Raw genomic sequence first — 23,976 nt, 5'->3', positions numbered from 1 at the left:
TGTAATTGACCCTGATGTAGGATCTATCCGACAGACTCACCATGTTAATTGTGCCAAAGGACGTGTACAGCCAGATTAGGCACTGCAAACTTTGTCATTTATCCATGTTGTAACCACCATGTGCCTGGAGCAGTGTGCCCAGGCGGTAGGCTTCACTGATGCCAGGATAGATGCATACTGGTGGCCTGTGTGCCACCCAAGTAGATTGCATGACTGTAGCACTGCCAAGTATGTCATTGGGACAGAGACAGTCTGGAAGATTAAGTGACCATAGAGGTGTCCTGGCTATACCTCATGAAGAACAGAGGTCACTGCCTCAAGACACTGAGTGCCTAAGATAGCATCTGGTATCCACTGCATCAAAAAAATTATGTGTGGGAGTGTGGCTGTCACGCTCAAGAAGAAGCACCATTACTCACTAGAATGTTGGAGTGAGCCATGTTGTGAATCACCTACCCAATGGAGTGCCGGAAAGAGATGCAATCTGCAGCCCGACATCCCAGAAGAGGGCCTGCGTTAGAAGCCTTTGCTCCAGCCGTGGCTCTCTAAGCGAGGTGCTGTGCAGTTAGCTGGCATAAAGCTCCTGAGGAGACTGGTCTGTGTCACTTGGAGGCTCCTGTAACAGATAAGATCCTGTCGCCATGGGAAGGCCAAATACGACTGGGGCTGCTATTACAAATTTGATGAGAGACAGAAAGGCCTAGTCTCAGGGGCAGAGTGCCTAGTCTAGATCATAGGAGAGAAGCATGAAAATGAACTGCACCCACCAGTCTACCTCGAATGTTGCACCTGAGCGTGGAGCCCAGAGAAAAAAGGACCTAAAAGGGGCAGGTAAAGAACTAATTTGTGGATACCTCAAAGCAAAAAGACTCACACTCGTGAAACTGGTATTCATGCATTATTGATTGTGTAGTGGAATTCTATGTTTTCTGTGTAATAAAGTAACTTTCTTTTCTACAAAGAGAAGTACTGGGCTGGACAATCATCATAATACTTTGCTAGGTGGTGGTATTGATCCTGAAGCATAAATTACTACCCTACCCTGAGAAGACTGACTGATCTCTCTTGCTACTGCTGAGAAACGTTTGTACTTGGCCCAGTTTGCAGAGCTATAGTAGGATAGCAAGGGTAAAATTAGGCATAGTAGGATAGCAAGGGTAAAAGGCCTCAACCCCCACTGTTGAGGCCCAGTAACCTCTGCGTGCCCCATGGCCTCATGGCCTCCTGAACAGGGTATGACACAGAGCAGTGCACTTATCAGTCTTTGCACACAGCACATACCAAAATTGGTAAAGATTTCTGGCTACACACATCAAACATTGCTAACCACTGATACAAATAATAATAACGTTCTACCCTGAAGTAACTATAGCTCATGTCCTTACTTATGACATGTTGTATGACATCACTGATAACACCACTGCAACATCTGAAATGACATCATAGATGGCTACACTATGCATGGCAGGGGAGCAAGTCATAGTTTCTTTAGGGCACCAGTTATAGTTACTTGAGAGAATAATAACTAGAGAATTTCAGGGGCTTTGTTAGTTGAAAGTGGTGTTTTTTTTAACTGACATTTCCACCCAATTATAACATCCCTTTTAACTTGTTATTTTCAAGGAATGTTTATTTTTTTTGCAAAGTAAAGTAAGATATTATTGCGATTCTTAACTATAACCTATGTTTTTTAAGTGAATATATATAGAGACACATATACAAATGTCTATATATGTGCATATGTATATATATATATATATATATATATATATATGGAAAATGTCACTTACCCAGTGTACATCTGTTCGTGGCATGTTCCGCTGCAGATTCAATTCACATGCTATGCATAGTCCTGCCATCTAGTGTTGGGCTCGGAGTGTTACAAGTTGTTTTTCTTCGAAGAAGTGTTTTTGAGTCACGGGATCGAGTCACGACTCCTCTTCGGTTCCATTCCACATGGGCATCGACTCCATGTTAGATTGTTTTCCCGCAGAGAGTAAGGTAGGAGTGTTAGAGTATAAAGAAAAGAGATGTCTATGCAAATGGAATAGAGATATATATACATATGTACAAATTAATGTTTTAACTAAAACGGCTTCAGGCTCCCGGGGAGGCGGGAGGGCGCATGTGAATCTGCCGCAGAACATGCCACGAACAGATGGACACTGGGTAAGTGACATTTTCCATTCAATGGCATGTGTAGCTGCAGTTACACATGCTATGCATAGACTACAGAGCAGTTTTGCCTCCCATAAGCGATGGTCACCCTGTAGGAGTTGAAGTTGTTTGAAATAGTGTTCTTAGTACAGCCTGTCCTACTGTGGCCTGGTGTGTTGCTAACACATCTACACAGTAATGCTTGGTAAATGTATGGGGTGTTGACCAAGTGGCTGCTTTACAGATTTCTGTCATTGGTATACTTCCTAAAAATGCCATTGTTGCTCCTTTTTTGCTGGTGGAATGTGCTTTTGGTGTTCGTAATAGCTGCCTTTTAGCTTTTAGGTAACATGTTTGGATGCATTTTACTATCCATCTAGCTAGTCCTTGTTTTGAGATAGGATTATCAGTATGTGGTTTCTGGAATGCCACAAATAACTGTTTGGTTTTCCTAAATGATTTAGTTCTATCAATGTAATACATTATAACTCTTTTAATGTCCAATGTATGTAGCGCTCTTTCTGCTAAAGAGTCTGGCTGTGGGATGAAGACTAGGCCTTCCACTGTTTGATTGATATGAAACGGTGATATCGCCTTTGGTAGAAATTTTGGGTTTGTTGACTAGAAATGTAATGAGGGGGAGAGGGGGAAAAGCGTAAGCAAAAATCCCTGACCAGTTGATCCATAGAGCATTGCCCTTGGATAGAAGGTGTGGGAACCTGGATGCAAAATTTCGGCATTTTGCGTTTTCGCTGGTGGCGAATAGGTCTTTGTCTGGCGTTCCCCAGTGATGAAAGTATGTCTGAAGCACTTCGGGATGAATTTCCCATTTGTGTGTTTGTTGATGATCTCTGCTGAAAACATCTGCCAATTGGTTGTGTAGCCCTGGAATGTGTTGTGCTACTAGGTGAATGTTGTTGTGTACTGCCCAATGCCAAATCTTTTGTGCTAGAAGGGACAGTTGCGATGAGTGGGTCCCTCCTTGTTTGTTTAGGTAATATATTGTAGTTATGTTGTCTGTTTTGATCAGAATGTGTTTGTGAACAAGAAGAGGTTGAAAGGCTTTAAGTGCTAGGAATACGGCTATTAATTCTAGGTGATTTATGTGAAGTTGTTTGTTTTTGGTGTCCCATTGTCCTTGAATGTTGAGGTGTGCTCCCCATCCAATCATTGATGCATCTGTTGTAAGTGTGGTGTGAGGCACAGGATCTTGAAATGTTTGTTTGAATTTGTGAAATTCCACCACTAAAGTGATACGCGTGTTTGGAGGTCTATCAACACTAGATCTTGAAGTTGACTGTGTGCCTGTGACCATTGTTTTGCAAGGCACTGCTGTAAGGGCCGCATGTTTAATCTTGCATTTGGGACAATGGCGATACATGATGCCATCATGCCCAACAGTTTCATTACATATCTGTCTGTGTACTGCTGGTTTGACTGAATTTGTGCTAATACATTGTGGAATGTTTGTACCTTTTGTGGACTTGGGCTTGCAAGTGCTGTTTGCATATTTAGTGTGGCTCCTAAATACTGTTGAATTTGCGCAGGTTTAGAGTGGGATTTTTGGTAGTTTATAGAGAACCCTAGAGTGTGTAGGGTTTATATTACATAATGTGTATGGTTTTGACACTGTGTATGACTGTTGGATTTTATTAGCCAATCGTCCAGATATGGAAAGACATGGCTGTCTTGTCTTCTTAGGTAGGCTGCAACCACCACAAGGCACTTTGTAAATACTCTGGGAGCTGTTGTTATCCCAAAGGGTAACACTTTGAACTGGTAATGTTTCCCCGTATTACAAACCTGAGATATTTTCTGTGCGCTGGATGGATGGGTATGTGAAAATACGCATCCTTGAGGTCCAATGTTGCCATGAAATCTTGTTGTTGTTGTAGTAGTAGGACTACATCCTGTTTTGTTACCATGTGAAAGTGTTCTGCAAGGATGTAAAGATTGAGAGTTCTGAGATCTAGTATTGGTCTCAAAGTTCCATCTTTTTTGGGAATAAGGAAGTACAGGGAGTAAACCCCTGTTCCTATCTGATCTTGTGGTACAAGCTCTATGGCTTGTTTGAGTAATAGTGACTGTACTTCTTCTTGCAACATGGAGAAGAGTTTGTGTGGTTTTGGAGGAATTTGTGCTAATTCTATGCAGTAACCATTGCGGATAATAGACAATACTCAGTTGTCTGTTGTAATGGGTAACCAATTTTTGTGGAACGTTTGCAGTCTTCATCCCACAGGTGAAGTGTGATGAGGGAAGAGATGGAGACAGTCACTGTTTTGGCTGTGAGGCTTGTTTTGTTGGCTAATATTTCCCCCTCCTCTGGGGAATTGGCCTTTATAAGTTCCTCTACACCCACCTCGTTGGTATTGAGGCTGGTAAAATGATTTGGATTGTGAGGTGGATGCCTTAGGTGTTTGTGCTCTAAAACCACTCCTGTATTGAGGTTTCCAAAATGAACCTCTGTATTGTGTAGTATACAGAGCACCCATGGCTTTAGCGGTGTCTGAGTCTTTCTTCATTTTTTTCAATGGCCACATCAACTTCAGGGCCAAAAAACAGTTTCTCATTGAATGGCATATTAAGGACAGCCTGCTGGATTTCAGGCTCAAACCCTGATGACCGAAGCCATGCGTGACTCCGAATAGTAACAGCAGTATTGATTGTCCTAGCTGCTGTGTCTGCTGAGACTAGGGCTGATCTAACCTGGTTGTTAGTAATAGCCTGCCCTTCCTCAACTATTTGCTGTGCTCTCTTTTCTTGGTCTTTGGGGAGATGCTGGATGATATCTTTCATCTCGTCCCAGTGGGCCCTATCATGCCTAGCCAGTAGTGCTTGGGAGTTGGCTATTCTCCATTGATTGGATGCTTGCGATGCTACTCTCTTGCCAGCAACATCAAATCTCCTGCTGTCCTTGTCTGGTGGTCGTGCATCACCAGATGACTGAGAGTTGGCCCTTTTCCTTGCTACACTCACAACTACAGAATCAGGAGGCAGTAGTTGAGTAATGAATGCGGGTCAGAGGGAAGTGGTTTATATTTTTTATCCACTCTGGGAGTGATGATCCTGGCTTTGACTGGCTCTTGAAATATTTGATGTGTGTGCTTTAACATGCCTGGAAGCATGGGAAGGGACTGGTAAGTAGTGTGAGTGGAGGATAATGTAATAAAGAGAAAACCATCCTCAAAAGGCTCAGTGTGCATGGCGACATTGTGGTATGATGCCGCCCTAGCCAGAGCTTGAGTGTATCCAGTGCTATCTTCTGGTGGTGATGGTTTGGAAGGATAGCAGTCTGGGCTGTTATCCAAAATGGGATCTGGATCAGAGATCCCATGGATTGACATTGTCCTGTTGTGAGTCTACAGAATGTACAGGAGACTGTGCAGGTGTAGGAGTAGTAGGTGGAGAGACAATCAGGTGAGGAGAATGAGGAGGAGACTGATGAGGTGAAAATTGTGGAGGTGGAGATTTTTGCTGAGGCCTTGGCACTTTAGCTGGTGGCTGATCAGTGTCCAATTGTCATTGAAAGGCTAGCTTCCTCTTATTCTTCAGAGGAGGTGCAGTTATAATCTTGCCAGTGTCTTTATGAATATGAATTCTGGCCTGCCTTTCATCAATGTCCTCAATTTGTTTGAGTTCCTCCTAAAATCTATTGCTTTGTTTAAGTTGTTTCGAAAGTCAATGCTCCTCTGTGTAGCTGGGTCTTTTCGGCTCCGAAGCCGGTTTTCTCGGGATCGAAAGGCCGGGAGTGGATGTTGGCCTCAGCTCCGAAAGCGATTTTCGAGGCTTCAACTCGATGGGTCGGTGTTTGCCTGTTTCGGAGCCAGTGCTTCGGCTCGAGTCCGAAGGCTTCGGTGGTGTGGCCTTTCTCAGTGCCGAAGTTGTTGCTTGCTCACCAGAGGACTTTTTGTGGGTTGAGCCATGGCCTTCTGGCAGTGGCATTCCCGAGGCCTTATGTTTGGGCTTGGATTGGACAGGGTCAGGTATACTCACGTGCTGTTCTGCCGTGACCGGTCTGGCCTCCTCAGACTCCTGCTTGGAATCGGACCCTCGGACGGAGACCGCGGTCTGCATAATCTCCTCCTCCTCCAGGTCGAGACGTTCAGTGCTTCTTGACACCATTTCCAACCTTCGCGCTCCTCTGTCTCGTAGAGTCTTCTTCGAGCAGAAGGATCTGCAGGCCTCACAAGTATCCTCTCGATGGTCTGGAGATAGACAGAGATTACAGTCTATATATGGAAACTTGGCGTGGCACCGAGAACAGAAGCGAAATGGGGTCCGGTCCATGAGGCTTCCATGCGGTCTGCCCGACCAGGCCAGAGTTGGGCGCGGGTGCCCTGACGGGCGAGTAAAGAAGTTGGATCCGACAGTACCAAATTGTCAATGAGAGATGAAACGTGATTGAAACAATACCAGCAAATTTGAGAGTTTTTAGAACTTTTCTGACTCGAACTACCGTAGCGAAAAGAAACACGTCCGAACCTGATGGCGGAAAGAAAGCAATCTAACATGGAGTCGATGCCCATGCGCAATGGAGCCGAAGAGGAGGATCACTTGATCCTGTGACACGAAAACACTTCTTCGAAGAAAAACAACTTGTAACACTCCGAGCCCAACACTAGTTGGCAGGACTATGCATAGCATGTGTATCTGCAGCTACACATCATTGAACATACATATACTCATATAGTCTCACTGGAAAAAAGTATTAACATGGACATAGGTCCAGAAATCATAATAAAATTGATATTTAAGACCCCAAAAAACCACTGAAACTCACTAGTTATAGTTTACTGGGCTAACTATATCTTGCATCCAGTCATGCACTGTTTATGACCTCAAATATTACATCACTCATGACAGGTTCTATGTGTGGTCTTCATGCGTGCGATCCGAGGGGATGACCACAGGACTTGGGTCTCCACCCATCCTGCTGCGAGCAGTGAACACCTCGGCTGCATCTTCAGCCAGGCACTGCTCCAAATCCCTTCGGTGCTTAAACCACATTATCTTATAGAATACTTTTAACCCAGGCTTCACCCTCATGGTTTTGAGGCAAGTAGCAAGTTTCGTAGATGGAGCTTGCACAGTACTGCAATAACATGGGGGTGAACCTTGATAAGCGACTTAGGCAGCACCTCATAGAAGGGCTTTGCTTAATCCCGGTGGGAGAACTGCAGTACCTATGGACCACAATTATTTGGCTGTGGGGTGGGGGTGTTCTTTAGGTGCCCTGCCCCAAACAAGTGCTTGGAGGTCAGGGAGTTCCTACACAGCAACCTTTTATCATTTCAATGATTTCAGGACATAGGGACCAAGGGCCTGATGTACCAAGCATTTTTCCGGGTTGCAAATGGCCCAGTGGGCCATTTGCGAAGGGAAAAATGCTTTTTGCCATGTATCAAAGGCAAAATATGACTCAATAAATTGTTACCGAATCAAATTTTGCTTTTGCCATTCGATATTAGGAAGGGGAGTGTCTAGGGGCAACTCTTCTTAATACCGAATAGTACTGATATGTAAGAATGTTTTGCAATCAGAATGCAGCCACAAAACATTCATATTTATTCGCCTATCTAGAGGCGGGGGTAACTCATTCGCAAATAGGAAGGAGCCCCCATAGGAACTTGTCCCATTTGTGGATGTGGGCGCAAAAAAAATTTAAGAGCAGGAAGTGGTCTTGTGAACCACTGCCTGCTCATAAAAAAATAAAAGAAAACTCTTCATTTTTGTAATGCATCCCATTTTCCTTTTAGGAATGTGTGCTGTATTACAAAAAAAACCTGCTTTATTTAAAAAGCTATCACAGACACAGTGGTCTTCTGACCCCAGCAGGTCACCATCCCTGTGACTGTGGCCATTCCCAACAGGTCACGAATTGGGACCTGCCTCAAGAATATTGATATGGCAGGTAGGTCCCTTGCGAGCCATTTGGGAATCGCAAACAGAGTCTGTGACACTGTTGTACATTGCAGTTTGCAAAGTTTCTAACTGTGAATCAAAAAAATCGCAATTTGGAAATTGCAAACTGGAATCTTAGCACAACTAGCCCCAAGCCTTTTAATGGAGGCCAGTCAATCAGATCGCTCAGTATGGAGGGAACAGGGACAAGTCCCAAAGTACTGAATGGTCAACAGGAAAAAAAGCTATTTTGACCAATCAGAAGACCTATTTTGTTTTTAAAATTTTCAATAGCGCTGAACCCACTGTCCAGATAATATATCTAACTTTTTAACCCCTTGATGGCACTTCGAGAACTTCTTTAAACACAAATGTCTGACAAATAACTACATAGATTCATAATAAATTGCTAAAAGCATGCTTTTTCAGGAACCTTTCAGCCAAATTTATGTAATTCCACTCAACTTTTTTTTCTGTATTGGAGTGCAATATTTCCTAAGGGAATTAACATAGAAAAATACAGTTTTGGGACTATACCCACCTTTACCTCTCCCCTGTGTGAGAAAAGGCCTCTTTTGCCATGGTTAGCCTCCACTTTTTACCTGGTATTTGATGTCGTCTCAAAGTTGTTATTGCTCAGGGCCCTTTCTATAAGGTTCCCCGTGCCAGATCTCTTTCCCCAAAACTGTTGTGATGCACTGGCACAATTGGCAACACCTTTAGCTACCACTATAATTCCCTAGTAAATGGTACTTAGGTACCCAGGGCATGGGGTACTAAGAGTAGGCCCCTTAAGGCAGCAGCACAGATTGTGCCACCCTCTAGGGCCATGCATCCAGAAGCACCAAACAGTGCCATCACAGGTTGAGTGTTCTGATGCCTGAAGACAAACTCAACATTGCACACAGCCTGTGTGTCCTGTCCACTACACACTGCATGCACTATAGGTAAGTCAACCCTCTGGCAGGCCTTCCATCCCTAAGGCAGGGAACACTATACTGTATGTGTGGGCATAGATGCATGAGAAATATGCCCCTACTGTGTCCTTGCCAAACCTAGGACATAGTAAGTGAACAGGGCAGCCATTTTAATGCATATGATGGACACTGGACAGTATGAGTTTCACAGCTACTTGATAGCCACCGTGAACCCTGGATTGTTTGGTATCAAACAACTCAAAATTATAAATCCAAATTGGTACCCATATTGGATTTATAAAAAAAATTACCCAGGGGTCACTTTAGAGGTGCCACCTGCAAAAGCTAACTACCTTGGCATGTTTGCTGGCCAGTCACAACCAGCATGCCACCACCAGACACAATTCTGAGCCCCCTGGGTCAGAGATCCTGTCTATGGGACTCAGAACAAAGCCCTTCCTGGGTGGAGATGCTAAAACCACCTCCATGAGGAATGTGCACTGCCCTGCTAGCGAGCTTCAAATGGCTTACCGCCCTTAAAACTCAAACCCCAGACCAGCTGCTAACAGCAGATGGCCACCCCTGTTGCAAACCCCTGCTTTTGGCGGGAGCAATGGCGGGAAACCAGACAAAGGACAGGAGGAGTGGTCAGTCCTGGCTTACAACACCCCCAAGGTGTTACACGCGAGGTGACCCCTCCATTTCATTTTCCTCCATCTTGCATGGAAGATAAATTGGGAATTAGTTGAAGGGAAGTGACCTCTGCCCACAGGAAGTGGTCACTTAGTGAGTGTAGCCACCCTGAGGTGGATTTCCCATTTGCCACTACTAGGTACCCCCTAAAATGTCCAATAAATGCAGTTTTCAGTGGACATCCCTGGACCAAGAAATCAGATTACAAGGACCAAAGAAGACCAGCAATAAAGAAGACCCAAGGTTCAAGAACTGAAGTCCTGCTGCACCAAGAAAAGGCTCCAAACCCTGCCTGCTGCACCCAGGACTCAACATTTGTCACTGAGGGGTTGCTTGAATGTTGGATGGACTCTACAAACCCTCAGAGGAACCCCACTCTTTAAAAATCGCCAAAGATCTCCCTCCAGAGTGAAGGCATCACTCTACATCCACAAGGAACCAAAGACCCAGTGAAGGCCACTTCACTGACTGGCTGCTGACCAAGGAACCGGACGCTGCAGCTGGACCAAACGTCACCCATCGGACTGTGAGGAAAAACCCTGCCAGTGTGCCAAGTTTGGTGGCACTGAGCCCTCCAGTGGCCAGACCATGATATAGGGCCTCACATCGGACACCCATAAGGATAGTCCTTTCCGGACTGAAAAAGGACCATGAGAAAGCCCCAGTCGAGGGACTTTAGGAACCACCTGGGCTTCCCACCAGAGTGACCCTGCTGATCTGCACATGACCCTCCAAGAGACCTACCTCCTGCTTCCAAGGGCACCTTTGAACATAGCTCTGAGCTCACAAATTTCCTCTGCACTCAGCCATGCAGGTGCCCTGCACTGAAGATCCAAGGGTCCCTCTACCCATTGCGACCTTGACACACCAAGGGGACCCCCTGGACTTACCTTGAAGTCCACCTGTGCAGCACTTTTCCAAGTGGTCCCCAGCAATGGCCTGGCATAAGCTCCAACTACTTTCTGCAGCTGCTTCCGCTGAAACCGGGAACTGCCTGCACTTCTCCAGCTTGTCAATAGTGCCCTACCTGCAAAAGGAGACATTGGTAATCTCACTGCCTGATTTTATCTGTATTTTCAAAGTATTTTCTCAATTAATTTCTATGGTGCGTAATTACACACAAAAATACTATTTGTATTAAAACTTCAGTATTTACTCAATTTTGATGATCTTGGTTTTAAAATGTTTATAAAAATCTGTAGTATTTTTGTAAATTAGTCTTGAGGTATTCTTTTGAGTATGTGGTCTCATTTATTGATAATGTGTGTAAAACAAATGCTGTGCATGTCTCCAAGATTAGCCTACCTGTTCGACCCAGCAACCATAAAAATAGAACATTAGGTGGTCTAGTTTTTACCTCTGTAAACCAATGTGTGGTTGCCTCAACCCGCAGCACAGTGTCCCTAATTTTGCACACTACATAGAGGGCCAGCCTCCTACACCCTGGTTGATGATTCACCACAAATTCCTGCATGAAGAAGTCAAGATGGATTTTTTTTTTTACAGTTAAAGTGGACCTATATGCAGGTCTTCTAATAATGAAACTATTTAAAAACAGAAAAAACAGTAATACCTAAATGGCATAAGAATAATTTGCACCGTTATGATGAGCTGCTTAAAACATCACATATTACATCACTGATGACATCTGAAATCTATGGTGGTGCCAATTATACTTGGGTACTCCATGGGGGTGGGAGGGGCTAGCCCCTCTGCCCCTCACCCCCCTCAAAAGGGGATGGGGGTCAGGATAGGACTCCTTACCTCTGTCAAAGGTTTTTTTGTCTAGTGTTTTAGAACTTGGGATCAAGTCCTGTAATGGTGGCTGCAAAAGTCTTCCTCATGTTGTGGCCAGACAAACAGAGCTCTCAGTCCTGCTGAACCACTTTCGGTCTCAAGGAACTGACCTAGTCAGAAAGCTCTTTTTTTCTCTGCCGAAATACTGTTGCACTAGATACTGCTAATTTTAAATCTTCATTTCCCTAAAATAGCTGAACAGATTTACACCAAATCAAAAGCACATTTTCTGGGTAAATTGCTAGCTTTCTGCCAAATTTGGTGTAATTCTGTTTAATTATTTTTTCTCGTAATGCTATTAAAAAATCCCTATGGAAACTATATGGGCAAAAAATACCTTTTGGACCCCCGCCTTTTTAGGTTCGAGCCTGCGTTGCATGTGCTTGCGCATGCGTTTCGCTAAGAGAGACGCTTTAGGAATTAAAAAGGGCTCGGAGCCCTGTCCACATCACGTCAGTGTCTTTTATTGGCTCGTGGGCTTGCCTGTTAGAATCTGCTTGATTTCATTAGTTGAAGGCATGCATACGTCATGCCTTTTCTGGTGGATAGCCCTCCTCGAGCGCATCGACCAAGTACAGAAAACATGCGTGGCTCGCTGTTTTCCAATCGGCTCGTGGACTACTTTTTCTCTATTTTCCCAGCGCGATCTCGCTTGGCAGAAGTCGAGCGTTTTACATAATATCGACCCTGTTACACAGTTAATTGCACTTTTTCCGGTTACGTACATAATTGCACTTTTGCCGATAGGTTTTATTACCAGTGAAAAGTCCGGGTAGGAGTTTACAACGCTATCAGCTCTAACACGAGCAAACGCGAGACCCGTTGCATTGCAAATGCTTGTTTTCTCTGCCCCCACTTGATGGATCATCCTGAAACTTTCCGGGAAGGAGCTGAGGTGCATAAACTTTTCTTTGGAAAATTAGTAAAAATGTGTCAAATGGCGCCAACATTATTAGTTAAACATTATTAGTTATTATCTCAGATGCCTGTTACAGAAAAAGGACAGTCATGCTCTCAAAGTCAGTAAAATTATATATATATAAAAATATATATATATATATGTATTATTTCTTAATGATTCATTAAAAAGGTTTCCAGTGCCTTTGTAAAGTACTATATCTAATAATTTTATGAAAAGCACATGTTCATGTCACTCAGCTAAGTCCATAGATGCCACACTGTTCTTACTCTTCCCTATAATTGCTACATTCAGACAAGTTACTTTTTTCTGGGTACACAGTCTATCATAAACATAGAAAGGCGTGATGATGCGGCCCACCAAGTTCATTTTAGTCCTAACTCTATCTTCATATTATCTCAACACATCCAATGCTTTAAAGTCTTTTTTCTATATCTATTGCAGTTCACCCACTACAATAACGTTGGTACTGCAGAATCATTGAACAACTAAAATTATGCAGTGCATTTTCGTTATTTTGCTATTGCTTATGACTCAAGATCTGTATCACACACGCTTCATATGCTTTCTGTGATTCTTCATTTGATGGCATTTAATGACCTCATTACAAACCTTCTAAAATGTTATTACAGCTGCAATCGCTAGTTCTCTCCGTGGCTAGCACCACAAGCCTTATTGCTTTGAAGTTTGATATACATCCTTAAAAGCAATGATTGCTCATATTTCCTATTGAGTATTGTTGGGACATTTTCCAAGCGGTTTACTACCGTATTTTGCATTTTACTCATATTCTTCTGTCCACAGTTCAGCACACGATTATTAAAATAATTCCCATAATCATATTTTCAGAAAATTATAATGGGAATGGGAGCCACCCAGCTCTTATCTATGACTTTATAGATTTTGGTCTTTCTATCGCCCAGATTAGCCCACACTATCCATCTCATATTGATACAATCTACATCCAAGCCACCATAGAAATCAAACCCTACAAAGGAATGAACATCTCTGGCTGCCTTTTACTTGTACAAGAGGCAAAATTTATTTTCATACTTCCTCCTTATCTTCATACATCAATAACATACATGTATTGCTCAGTAAGTGTGCCAAATTACAGAATGAACAAGCATTTACACTGCAATGGGTCTCACCTTTGCTCGAGTTAGAGCTTTCAGCGTTGTACATTCCTAAATGGACTTTTCTTGCCACATAAATTGAAAATGAAAAGTAAAACAGTTGACATAAGCAAGTCAATTCAAAGAGCCATAGATGCCATGAGCGCGAGCGCGACAGTTACTGGCTCCCTGCATGAATGCCTAGAAAGGATCGCAACTGGGATGAACAACAAAAATGTTCACTTAGTGAAATCACCTGGGAGGGAACTCAGCATACAAAGAAGGGACATTTCACAAAATGCACCAATAAAAATAAAGCATTTAAGACAAGTACAAGAAAGAACGACTAGCAAGAGTGGGTGTGGTTAAAAGCCCACAGAGAGATTACAACAGGCCAGAGCGCTTGCGCTCGACCCTAAAAACGATTCTTTACACCTCAGAATCTGTTCTCTATTGCCTGCTCTTGTTGGACGCTCTACGATTTACAACAGAAAGAATTTGAAGTCACTCAATTTACTGCCATTTTCTTTTTCAAAATGACACAGCACTGGATAACACGTCCATATTCTTTATGGCAAAAAAGTGTTGTAAAACTCTTTCGGTTTTGGCCATGCGTTCTATGTATAGGCTGTTGCAGCCACACTGCAGTGCAGAAACTATGCAATCCGTTTTACACATCATTGTTCTGATCTTATGCTATGCTCTGAGCTAACTGATCACTGTGGTGATGACAATGCATACAGGCATGCCTTGCGTTTTCCACATTTCATGAACCCCCATTTCGCATTTAACATTCAATTGGATTTCTTATTTCTTTTGAAAAGTCTATGGATGAGCATATCCTTTATTGATGAGGTCCTTCTGAATGTTTGTGCTCTATAGCAATTATTAAATCCTCATCAATCATTAGAACTTTCCAATACTTGATTAAAATGTTAATCTTTTTATGTTGCTTATTATGAAAGATACAGCTGATGTGAGCTAATATTTTCTATTTTCCTTGGTCTTCCATTGGCCTTTGTGCATTTGTGATTCTATTCTGTTCTGTGATACTTGTATAGCGCATGGCTACCCGTAGGCCTCCCAGCACTGAATTAAGAACACATTTCCAGCATCTGCTTCTGCTAGCATCCTCCAGTGCTCCCATTATCCATATCATAGTTATATCATTGATCCTGTATACAGGGAGTGCAGAATTATTAGGCAAGTTGTATTTTTGAGGATTAATTTTATTATTGAACAACAACCATGTTCTCAATGAACCCAAAAAACTCATTAATATCAAAGCTGAATATTTTTGGAAGTAGTTTTTAGTTTGTTTTTAGTTTTAGCTATGTTAGGGGGCTATCTGTGTGTGCAGGTGACTATTACTGTGCATAATTATTAGGCAACTTAACAAAAAAAAATATATACCCATTTCAATTATTTATTATTACCATTGAAACCAATATAACATCTCAACATTCACAAATATACATTTCTGACATTCAAAAACAAAACAAAAACAAATCCGTGACCAATATAGCCACCTTTCTTTGCAAGGACACTCAAAAGCCTGCCATCCATGGATTCTGTCAGTGTTTTGATCTGTTCACCATCAACATTGCGTGCAGCAGCAACCACAGCCTCCCAGACACTGTTCAGAGAGGTGTACTGTTTTCCCTCCTTGTAAATCTCACATTTGATGATGGACCACAGGTTCTCAATGGGGTTCAGATCAGGTGAACAAGGAGGCCATGTCATTAGATTTCCTTCTTTTATACCCTTTCTTGCCAGCCACGCTGTGGAGTACTTGGACGCGTGTGATGGAGCATTGTCCTGCATGAAAATCATGTTTTTCTTGAAGGATGCAGACTTCTTCCTGTACCACTGCTTGAAGAAGGTGTCTTCCAGGAACTGGCAGTAGGACTGGGAGTTGAGCTTGACTCCATCCTCAACCCGAAAAGGCCCCACAAGCTCATCTTTGATGATACCAGCCCAAACCAGTACTCCACCTCCACCTTGCTGGCGTCTGAGTCGGACTGGAGCTCTCTGCCCTTTACCAATCCACCCAAGGGCCCATCCATCTGGCCCATCAAGACTCACTCTCATTTCATCAGTCCATAAAACCTTAGAAAAATCAGTCTTGAGATATTTCTTGGCCCAGTCTTGACGTTTCAGCTTGTGTGTCTTGTTCAGTGGTGGTCGTCTTTCAGCCTTTCTTACCTTGGCCATGTCTCTGAGTATTGCACACCTTGTGCTTTTGGGCACTCCAGTGATGTTGCAGCTCTGAAATATGGCCAAACTGGTGGCAAGTGGCATCGTGGCAGCTGCACGCTTGACTTTTCTCAGTTCATGGGCAGTTATTTTGCGCCTTGGTTTTTCCACACGCTTCCTGCGACCCTGTTGACTATTTTGAATGAAACGCTTGATTGTTCGATGATCACGCTTCAGAAGCTTTGCAATTTTAAGAGTGCTGCATCCCTCTGCAAGATATCTCACTATTTTTTACTTTTCTGAGCCTGTCAAGTCCTTGTTTTGACTCATTTTGCCAAAGGAAAGGAAGTTGCCTAATAATTATGCACACCTGATATAGGGTGTTGATGTCATTAGACCACACCCCTTCTCATTACAGAGATGCACATCACCTAATATACTTAATTGGTAGTAGGCTTTCGAGCCTATACAGCTTGGAGTAAGACAACATGCATAAAGAGGATGATGTGGTCAAAATACTCATTTGCCTAATAATTCTGCACTCCCTGTATTGCTGCAACAACATCACAGTAGCTCCACTATGTGTATGCTCCATTTTAGTGATTCAGGTTGCCCATAAGGCACAATAAATGTAGGGTTTGTTGCAATCTTGTTTGTGAAGGTCACTGGTAATTCTGTTGCTCATTATAGTAATAGTCACAATAAGTAACTTCATGCCATAGGCACTGATTTCACTACGCAGTTTTATCCTGGTGCGATTGTGAGTGACCATATAGAAGAACACAGCTGAAGGTCAATTTCTTTTATAAGGTCATGGAACTCCGAGGTGACTTTCAATATTCTTTTAAAGTGCAGCACATTTATTTTTTTTACTCCTGATAATACATGGGCACACCACTACCACCACTCTTCCAACAAACCACTTATATTCTTGTTTTATTGATCGTTATTGTTCATTACAAAATTAAGCAGAGTTTGTACTGTGAAAGTGGACTCACCAGGCAGGAGTGCTACAACAGGTGCAGAAATCCCTTCTAAAATCTAATGCATGCCACAGGAAAATATACATATTATTAGCATAAAATGGGTCCTGTTGATTTTGAATTACTGTAAGTGGAAGACATAGCTTAAAAACAAAAATATGACTAAACAAAAAATAATAAAGATAAATAATGGAGGGTAAAAAAACTGATGAAATATCATCCCCGTTCCCCGCCTTGAATCGATGTGCATCTCTTTTTAGGTGGGTGAACACTTGGAAAAACACGATACACAGTGGAAGAGAGCCAATGTCCCATGTGAGAAAACACATTGTCCCATGCTTTATGGTCTGGTGAGTGGAAGCAAAATGTGAACGAAAGCAGAACAGACTAACTGGTGCATGTTAATATCTTTGCATTTTTCTATATGACTTTTTGAATACTTGAAGCTGCTAAAGCTATCCGTAAACAAGGCCTGAAAATGCACCTTCTGATACACCTATATGTGTTTAATCAAGAATGAACCTGCGGCAACTTAAACACGCTTCTGCCAAAGATGACAATGTAGCACCTATGAAATTGATTAGAGAACTCAGAAACATTCAAGTTCAGATGATTTCATTTTTTAACAACCAATCCCAAACAAAAAGTGTTGGTGTTGCCTTGTCACAGAAACTGCACTTTCAGTCGGAAAAACAGAATTTCAGCACTACAAAAACAGGCATGAAAGTGCCCCCTAATCTATGCCAATAATTCATATGGCTGTGAGCGTGTGTGTATGCAGTAACAACTGTACAAAACATATGAAACACAATATATGCAGTTTCCGTCTCAATCAAAAAAACTACACGCATGCTGTGTATATTTTACCTGTCCGAGTCTTCGCTTTTCAGAGTTCGCCCTTCTTGGGCGGTTTGATGAATTAACCTGGGTAGACAGTGCAGGAGTTGAACTGGGACTGGCACCATCTTCATCACTCTCCTGGGTGAACATGATGTACAGAATAATAAGGTTTTAGGGAACAAAGGACATCAGTAAGTGTAAAGAGCACTGCATACTGCACTCTCAAAGACCAACAGGATTCTGTGTTGTTAGCTGTTTCTTTAGGACTTCCACTCTTACCCAAATGTGTGAGTTTGCATTTGAAATGAATTCCTTCCCCCAGTATTGAAGCCATAAGTAGACACAATCCACTCGGGCGTCCCTTTCATCAAATAGAGAAATGCAATGAACATGCGTGAACATATTAACCCAATTTTAAAGGGGAATAAAATGTACTTGTAGAAAAAAATAGCAAAATAAAGTCTTAATTCACGCTGCTGGCACTCATATGCTTCTAGATGTACCATGGTCGACTCCATCAGTCCATCCAAGGTGGCCTTTTAAATCAGTGCGCCTTTTCACTTACGCATATTTTAAATACTTCCTACTTTTGCATGTTCTTGTCTAGCTGGCTACAGTTGTAACTCGTAGAAACGGGCCAAAACAACACAAGCAAATAATAGCTGAAAATCTACAAAGAAATTGTCTGCTGTAAAATATATCACAGTATCAAATCATTTGTACAAACCATATTTCAATCTGAAGATTCTATAGGACAGATCCCAGCTTTTTATTTTTTTATTTTTAATAAACACATTTTTTGTTTTTATGATCAGCAATAACCAAAATGTCTATAGTAACAACAATTTGGCACACATCGTGTTGGGCAGGCGACCGTAACCATTCCACCATCGTCAAAGCTGTCCAGAGAAATTCCAACACTTGCCCCCAAATCTTTTTACGCAAGTACCCCCCATGCCTTAAAGACAGGTTCCTCCATCTGTGCGCACCACTCCATTCCTTTGAACTAAGCAGCGACTGATGGGGGGAGTAGGGAGAGGCCGAGTTCCATCTGCAAGCGATGCCACTTTTTGCAATGAATGTCCACTGTTTGCTTCCCTTGGTACTCCAAGATCTTCTATGGAACCAGCAGTGGAATCCGGCCCGAGCAGTCGACAGGGCAGTCCAGTACCAGTGTCAGAGTTTTGTAACACAGCTTCCGAACAGGTCTTTATTACAGGACATGCCCACACCATATGAAAGAAATGAGCACCCACTCTCCCTGCATCAAGCGCAAGCCAACATCCTCTGCCAAAGCTTCAATGGCTGCAAATAAGTAGCATGCAGGTAATTAAGCAGGATCAAGCAAAGCTTGGCCAAAATCGCTAGCTGTCTCAGGGCCACAGAGCCTCCCACCACTCACTGTAATCCAGCTCCCCCACCCATGTCTGCCACTAAGCTCTCAATGCCAAGAATAGATTAGAGGAGTTAATAACAAGAGCATTATACAACTGAGATATCCAGCCTTCTTCTAGCAGACCCTTCAGGAGCTGTGTCTCCAAAGGATTAAACTCAAGACCTTTCTCAATAAAATCCCGATACGTCAACAATGCGTGCAGGAGGTGGATATATTTATAGATTTGAGAATGGTGCAGGAAGTAATGAGCCTTAATGTCCAGAAAGGACTTAATGTGGTCCCCTTGCTATGTAGCTTTGAGTCGGGAAATGCCTTTAACCCATCCAGTTGTGCAACCGGTTGAAGACATCTCCCCATCCAGAAGCATAATCTTTTTATCGCACAATATGCATAGCAGACCTACATACAGCTATGTCCTGTATGCCACATATTCTCATACCTCATGAAGCCAAACATTGAGCACCACTACGTGGTGGCACAGTAATAAAGCTGTAGGTCAGAAGCCGTCATTACCTCATCCAATGTGGACTGGGTGCATTTTCCAAACAAAATTAGCAGGACAAGACTGGCCTGCTTATCTTAGCCTGGAGGGTGGCAAACAACCGGTGCGGGTTCACATAAGGAAAACTCTGTAGGGCTTAGAGGAAGCAAGGGAGGGCTAGCATCTTCAAAAGCGCCACTCTACAGAGTATACTCAGTGGGTGCTTAGATCAGTTCTTAAAGTCCAATTGCCTCCTGTCAACAAGGGGTTGCAAGTTGAGTGACTAGGCCAATTCAGGCAGCAATGTGATATGTACTCCCAGGTACTGAAAGCTCAGCCTGTGCACAGAAATTGGATGCTGCCAACTCGTTGCTGCCGCCTCACATATGATCAGCAATATTGTTGGATCTGGCCCTTTCTGCAGGGTTATCCCCAAACTTTCGGCCTTCGTACTCCTATTTGTTCTGTCCTGCTTGTGTTGGCTTGAGGCCTCTGGGCACTTTACCAGTGCTAACCAGTGCTAAAGTGCAAATGCTCCCTGTCTAAATTGTATTGGTGATTGATTTTTCCATGGTTGGCATATGTGATTTACTAGTAAGTCTCTATAGTGCACCAGGTGTGCCCAGGGCCTATAAATTACATGCTATAAGTCAGCCTGCAGCACTGACTGTGCCACCCACACAAATAGCCCTGCCAACATGTCTCAGAACTGCCACTGCATTGTCGGTGTGTGCAGTGTTCAACTGCCATTTTGACATGGCAATTGCACCCACCGAACCTTGTCTTTTACTATGTGTAAGTCAGGCCTAAGGTAATCCCATGAGCAAGGTGCAGTGTATTCAAAAGATAGGTCATGTACTGGTGAATTTTACATGTCCCAATAGTGAAATACTGCTAAATTCAGTTTTCATTATTACTGCAAGGACTATCCCTCCAGTAGAGTAACATGGGGATTGCCTTGAAACATCTTTTAAGTGTAATTTCCCATTGGGAGCAGATAGAGATATGGAGTTTGGGGTCTCTGAACTCACAATTTAAAAATAATTTTTTTGGTGAAGTTGGTTTTTAAATAGTAAGTTTGAAAATGCCACTTTTAGAAAGTGGGTATTTTCTTGCTTGACCATTCTGTGTGTCTGCCTGGCTGTGGAATACACCTCTGGGTCAGGCTGACAGTTGGGCTCTTAGTGAATTCACACTAGACAGTCACACAAAGGGAGTTGAGGTGTGCCCTGCATATCCTTATGGGTCTTCCTGAGCTGGAGTGGTGGGAGGATCTGATATTTGCACCTAAATATGGCTGTGCCTGTCCTTACACAAAGCAGTCTCCAACCCCTTGGAATGTCTCTGGGGACAGAGCAGGAAAGGCAGGGTCTTCTGTACTACAAACACTTCTCTTTGAAGTTTGCCTACTTCAAATACAGAAATAAGTAGAAGTACTGGACTTCTAACACCACAGTTAGAATCTTTCTGGGCTGAGGACATTCTGCCAAGAAGAAGAGCTGGATGCTGTAGGAGGGACTGCCACTCTGCCTGTTGCTTTGCTGTGCTGGTATGCTGCTGGCTACTTCTGTTCTGTGAGTGAAAAAACTGGACTTTACTTTCTATATCCTGCTTTCAAAGGTTCTGGACTGAGCTTGCCTCCTGTTAAGAAGTCTCAGGGACATCAAAGACTTCATCTGCCCTGCCAGCACCGGGCCTCTCTTCCTGAGAGCCTGACTTGCCAAGTGGTGCCAAATCCAGTCCCTGGGTCCTTGGGAGTGAGTTCTGGTGCAATCAAGAACAACCAGGCACATAAACTCCAGAGCAACTTTGGAACCAGCACCGCTGTCCGACTCTGCACCACACTGGAGATGTGGTCGCCGCTGAGTGCAACAACCGTGACCTGCAACACAGGCCCAATGCCACTATAGCACCTCCGAAGTCCCGCCACAGCCAGAGTCCCGAATGCGGTATCACGGACTCCCGTGACACCCAAATCCACCGTAGCACCTGTGGCCCAGTGGTGTGGTCATGAAATTGCAAAGGTGACGCCTCACATCTTGACCTACTGGACTCATCAATCCTGCCGGGTCATAAAGAATCAATGCCTCACCACTGACGCTGTATCACCTCCTCTGCAACCATAAGGAACTAATGCCTCACCTTCCCGGTAGCGTTACGGAACCAACACTGCACCGGCTCCAGCGACGCCTCATCTCTCAGACTATGTGCAACGTCTTTGTTTCCTCATTGTTTTCCAAGGTACTGTAACTTGGGTCCGTGTGACTCAGTGACCGGCCCGCACTCTCTCCAGAGTGGCATTGGACTGTTGGGAACGGCTCTGTCAAGATGTAGTGATAGCCCCAGTTAGAGCTATTGTGTTTCTAAGCGCTTTACTAAGAATTAAATCTTTGAAAATTCTAATCTTTGCTTGTGTGTGTTGGATTTTTGTTGTTTTGATCTTGTTTCACTCAGATAACTATTGGATATTTTTCTAAATTGGTATGAAGTACTTTTGTGGTTTTTTCGCTGTGTTACTGTGTGTGTGTGTGTGTGTGTGTGTACAAATACTTTACACATTTCCTCCGAGACAAGCCTGACTGCTCGTGCCAAGCTACAAAGAGGGTAAGCAGGGGTTATATGAGCTGTGTGTGAGTAGAGTGAGGGTCCCTACTTGGACAGGGTGCGAACCACTGCATTTCCAACAAATACCAACAACTTCGACCAGTTCCCCTGGATTCCTGAAGCCAGCCCACAGAGGTCAAGCCTTTGCAGAGTAAGTTAACCTGAGGTCTCCAGGAATGAGACGGACAGCAAAATGTCATCCCACATTAGCAGGGGTTTGAGGACAAGAGAGAACGCCAGATAAGAGAGTGGGAACCCCACATGGTGACTGATTTAATGGGAAAGAAATATGATGAGGCCAGAACCTGTAGTCTAGGGTTCACATACAAGAGTTGGACCATCGAGATAAATCTGAGTCCAAAACCCATGCGAGTCAGAAAATCCCACAGTAATTCCCAATACAAAGTATTAAAAGCTTTTGCAAGGGCTAGAAGAAGAAGGAGTATGTTATCTTCCCTTAAATGGTCTTGCAGTGCCACAGCCGTTTGTACCCTATGGGTATAATGCCTAGTGCTGTGGTGGGGCAAAAAACATATTGATCTGTATGTACCAACTTCATAATAACCCTGAGGAGTCTGTTTGCCAACAGTTTGGCATAAATATTAAGCCAGGCATTAATAAGGGAGCTCGAGCAATATGATGCACACTCCTTTGATGGTCTGCTCCCTTATGCAGCACCCATATGGTTGCCAGGTCAAGCCGCACAGGGAGCCTCCCTAAATGAGGGCCTAATTTTACATATCAAATAGGTGTGGCAACAGAGGAGTTCAGAGCCTCTGGTACAATTCTATGCCATCAGGGCTTGGGGTCTTACCTGCCTGTCTGAAAGTGTCTTGGTGAGGTCAGAGCTGTTGGACTCAGAGAGGTGCATGGGCAAGTCTACAACCAGGGGGTGTGTGGATTCCCTAGTGGGCCACTCCGTTCTCCCTTATAGAAGCCTATAATAATTGGTAAAAGTGTTAGCAATGTCTTGTAATCCCATTTTTATCAGAGCTGTGGGGGTGATGACAGCTGAGTTGACTCATCTCACCCCTCCATGTGGCCAGCCAGAAGAGTAGCTTACTGGATTTGTCCCCCCATTTATATATTCTGTGTTGAGCAGCAATCCAGTATTGCTGGGCCTCGTGGAGGCACAATTGTTGTAGGGCAGCCCTATAAATCACTAGTTGTTGTCCCTTCGTCTCATCAGACTCCCCTTCCTCTCCAGTCGCAGAATGACCTTTTCACGGTCTGTCACCAGTCATGCCTTGTGCTGATGATCTTGAGCCCTAAAGAGTGACCTGGCCACCCCTCTTCATGCAGATATGCCTTGGATGCCCTCATATAGTGCCTGAGGACGCTACAGTGCCTTTATTCAGCTTCAGGAAAGTGTTGTGCTCTTAAGTCTGGTGTTGTACCACTTTTCCGTTAGCCAGGTGCCAGACCACAGAGCCCAATAAGCCACATAGGTTTGCAGCTGGGGTTGGGGCCCAGACAAATATACCACTATGGGTGATAGGTCAGAAATCCCCTTAGGCAATATGTATGTGCCTGTTGTATGGAGTGTGTCGATGGCCGGCATGAAAAGGTAATCATTGCAGGATCGTGTTTTGACGGCCACCAAGGTTTGTGTGTATTTTATCTCATGTGGATGCCAGACTTGCCATAAGTCCCATAACCCCAGATCCGCTGTCCAGGTTGCCAGCAGGGACCCCTTCCCAGGAACCATTGGGGGGGCTAATGAACTATCCAACTGGGGGTTCATAACCACATTGAATGCACGCCTGTAATTGTAACCCCATAGGAGAATTGTAGCAGTTCGCCCTCAAGCGTCTCCTGCATGTTTCCTAGTACTGTTGGAGGTATGTAGACACACATCAGGTTGTAGGCCAACACAGCAATAGCCCCCTCCACCAATACAAACCTGTCCTTTGGGTCCAATTTTGTTCATGAGACCACCAAGGGAACTCTCTTGCGTACAAAGATGTCAGTTTC

General features: G+C 43.7%; 1 protein-coding gene across 2 annotated transcripts in view; it reads right to left on the bottom strand.

Annotated features, from left to right (window-relative positions):
* Positions 1 to 23,976, bottom strand: part of DENND1B (DENN domain containing 1B) — a 1,047,500-nt gene that overhangs the window by 89,886 nt on the left and 933,638 nt on the right. For both annotated transcript variants that reach the window (XM_069232125.1, XM_069232124.1), the window contains one exon: positions 17,549 to 17,659. In XM_069232125.1, coding sequence (XP_069088226.1) covers positions 17,549 to 17,659 — 111 coding nt within the window. The remainder of the gene's footprint in view (positions 1 to 17,548; positions 17,660 to 23,976) is intronic.

This window comes from Pleurodeles waltl, chromosome 4_2 (genome assembly GCF_031143425.1).
Source record: "Pleurodeles waltl isolate 20211129_DDA chromosome 4_2, aPleWal1.hap1.20221129, whole genome shotgun sequence".
Lineage (NCBI taxonomy): Eukaryota > Metazoa > Chordata > Amphibia > Caudata > Salamandridae > Pleurodeles > Pleurodeles waltl.
The sequence above is the reverse complement of the archived record's forward strand: the minus strand, read 5'-3'. Positions and strand labels throughout refer to the sequence as shown.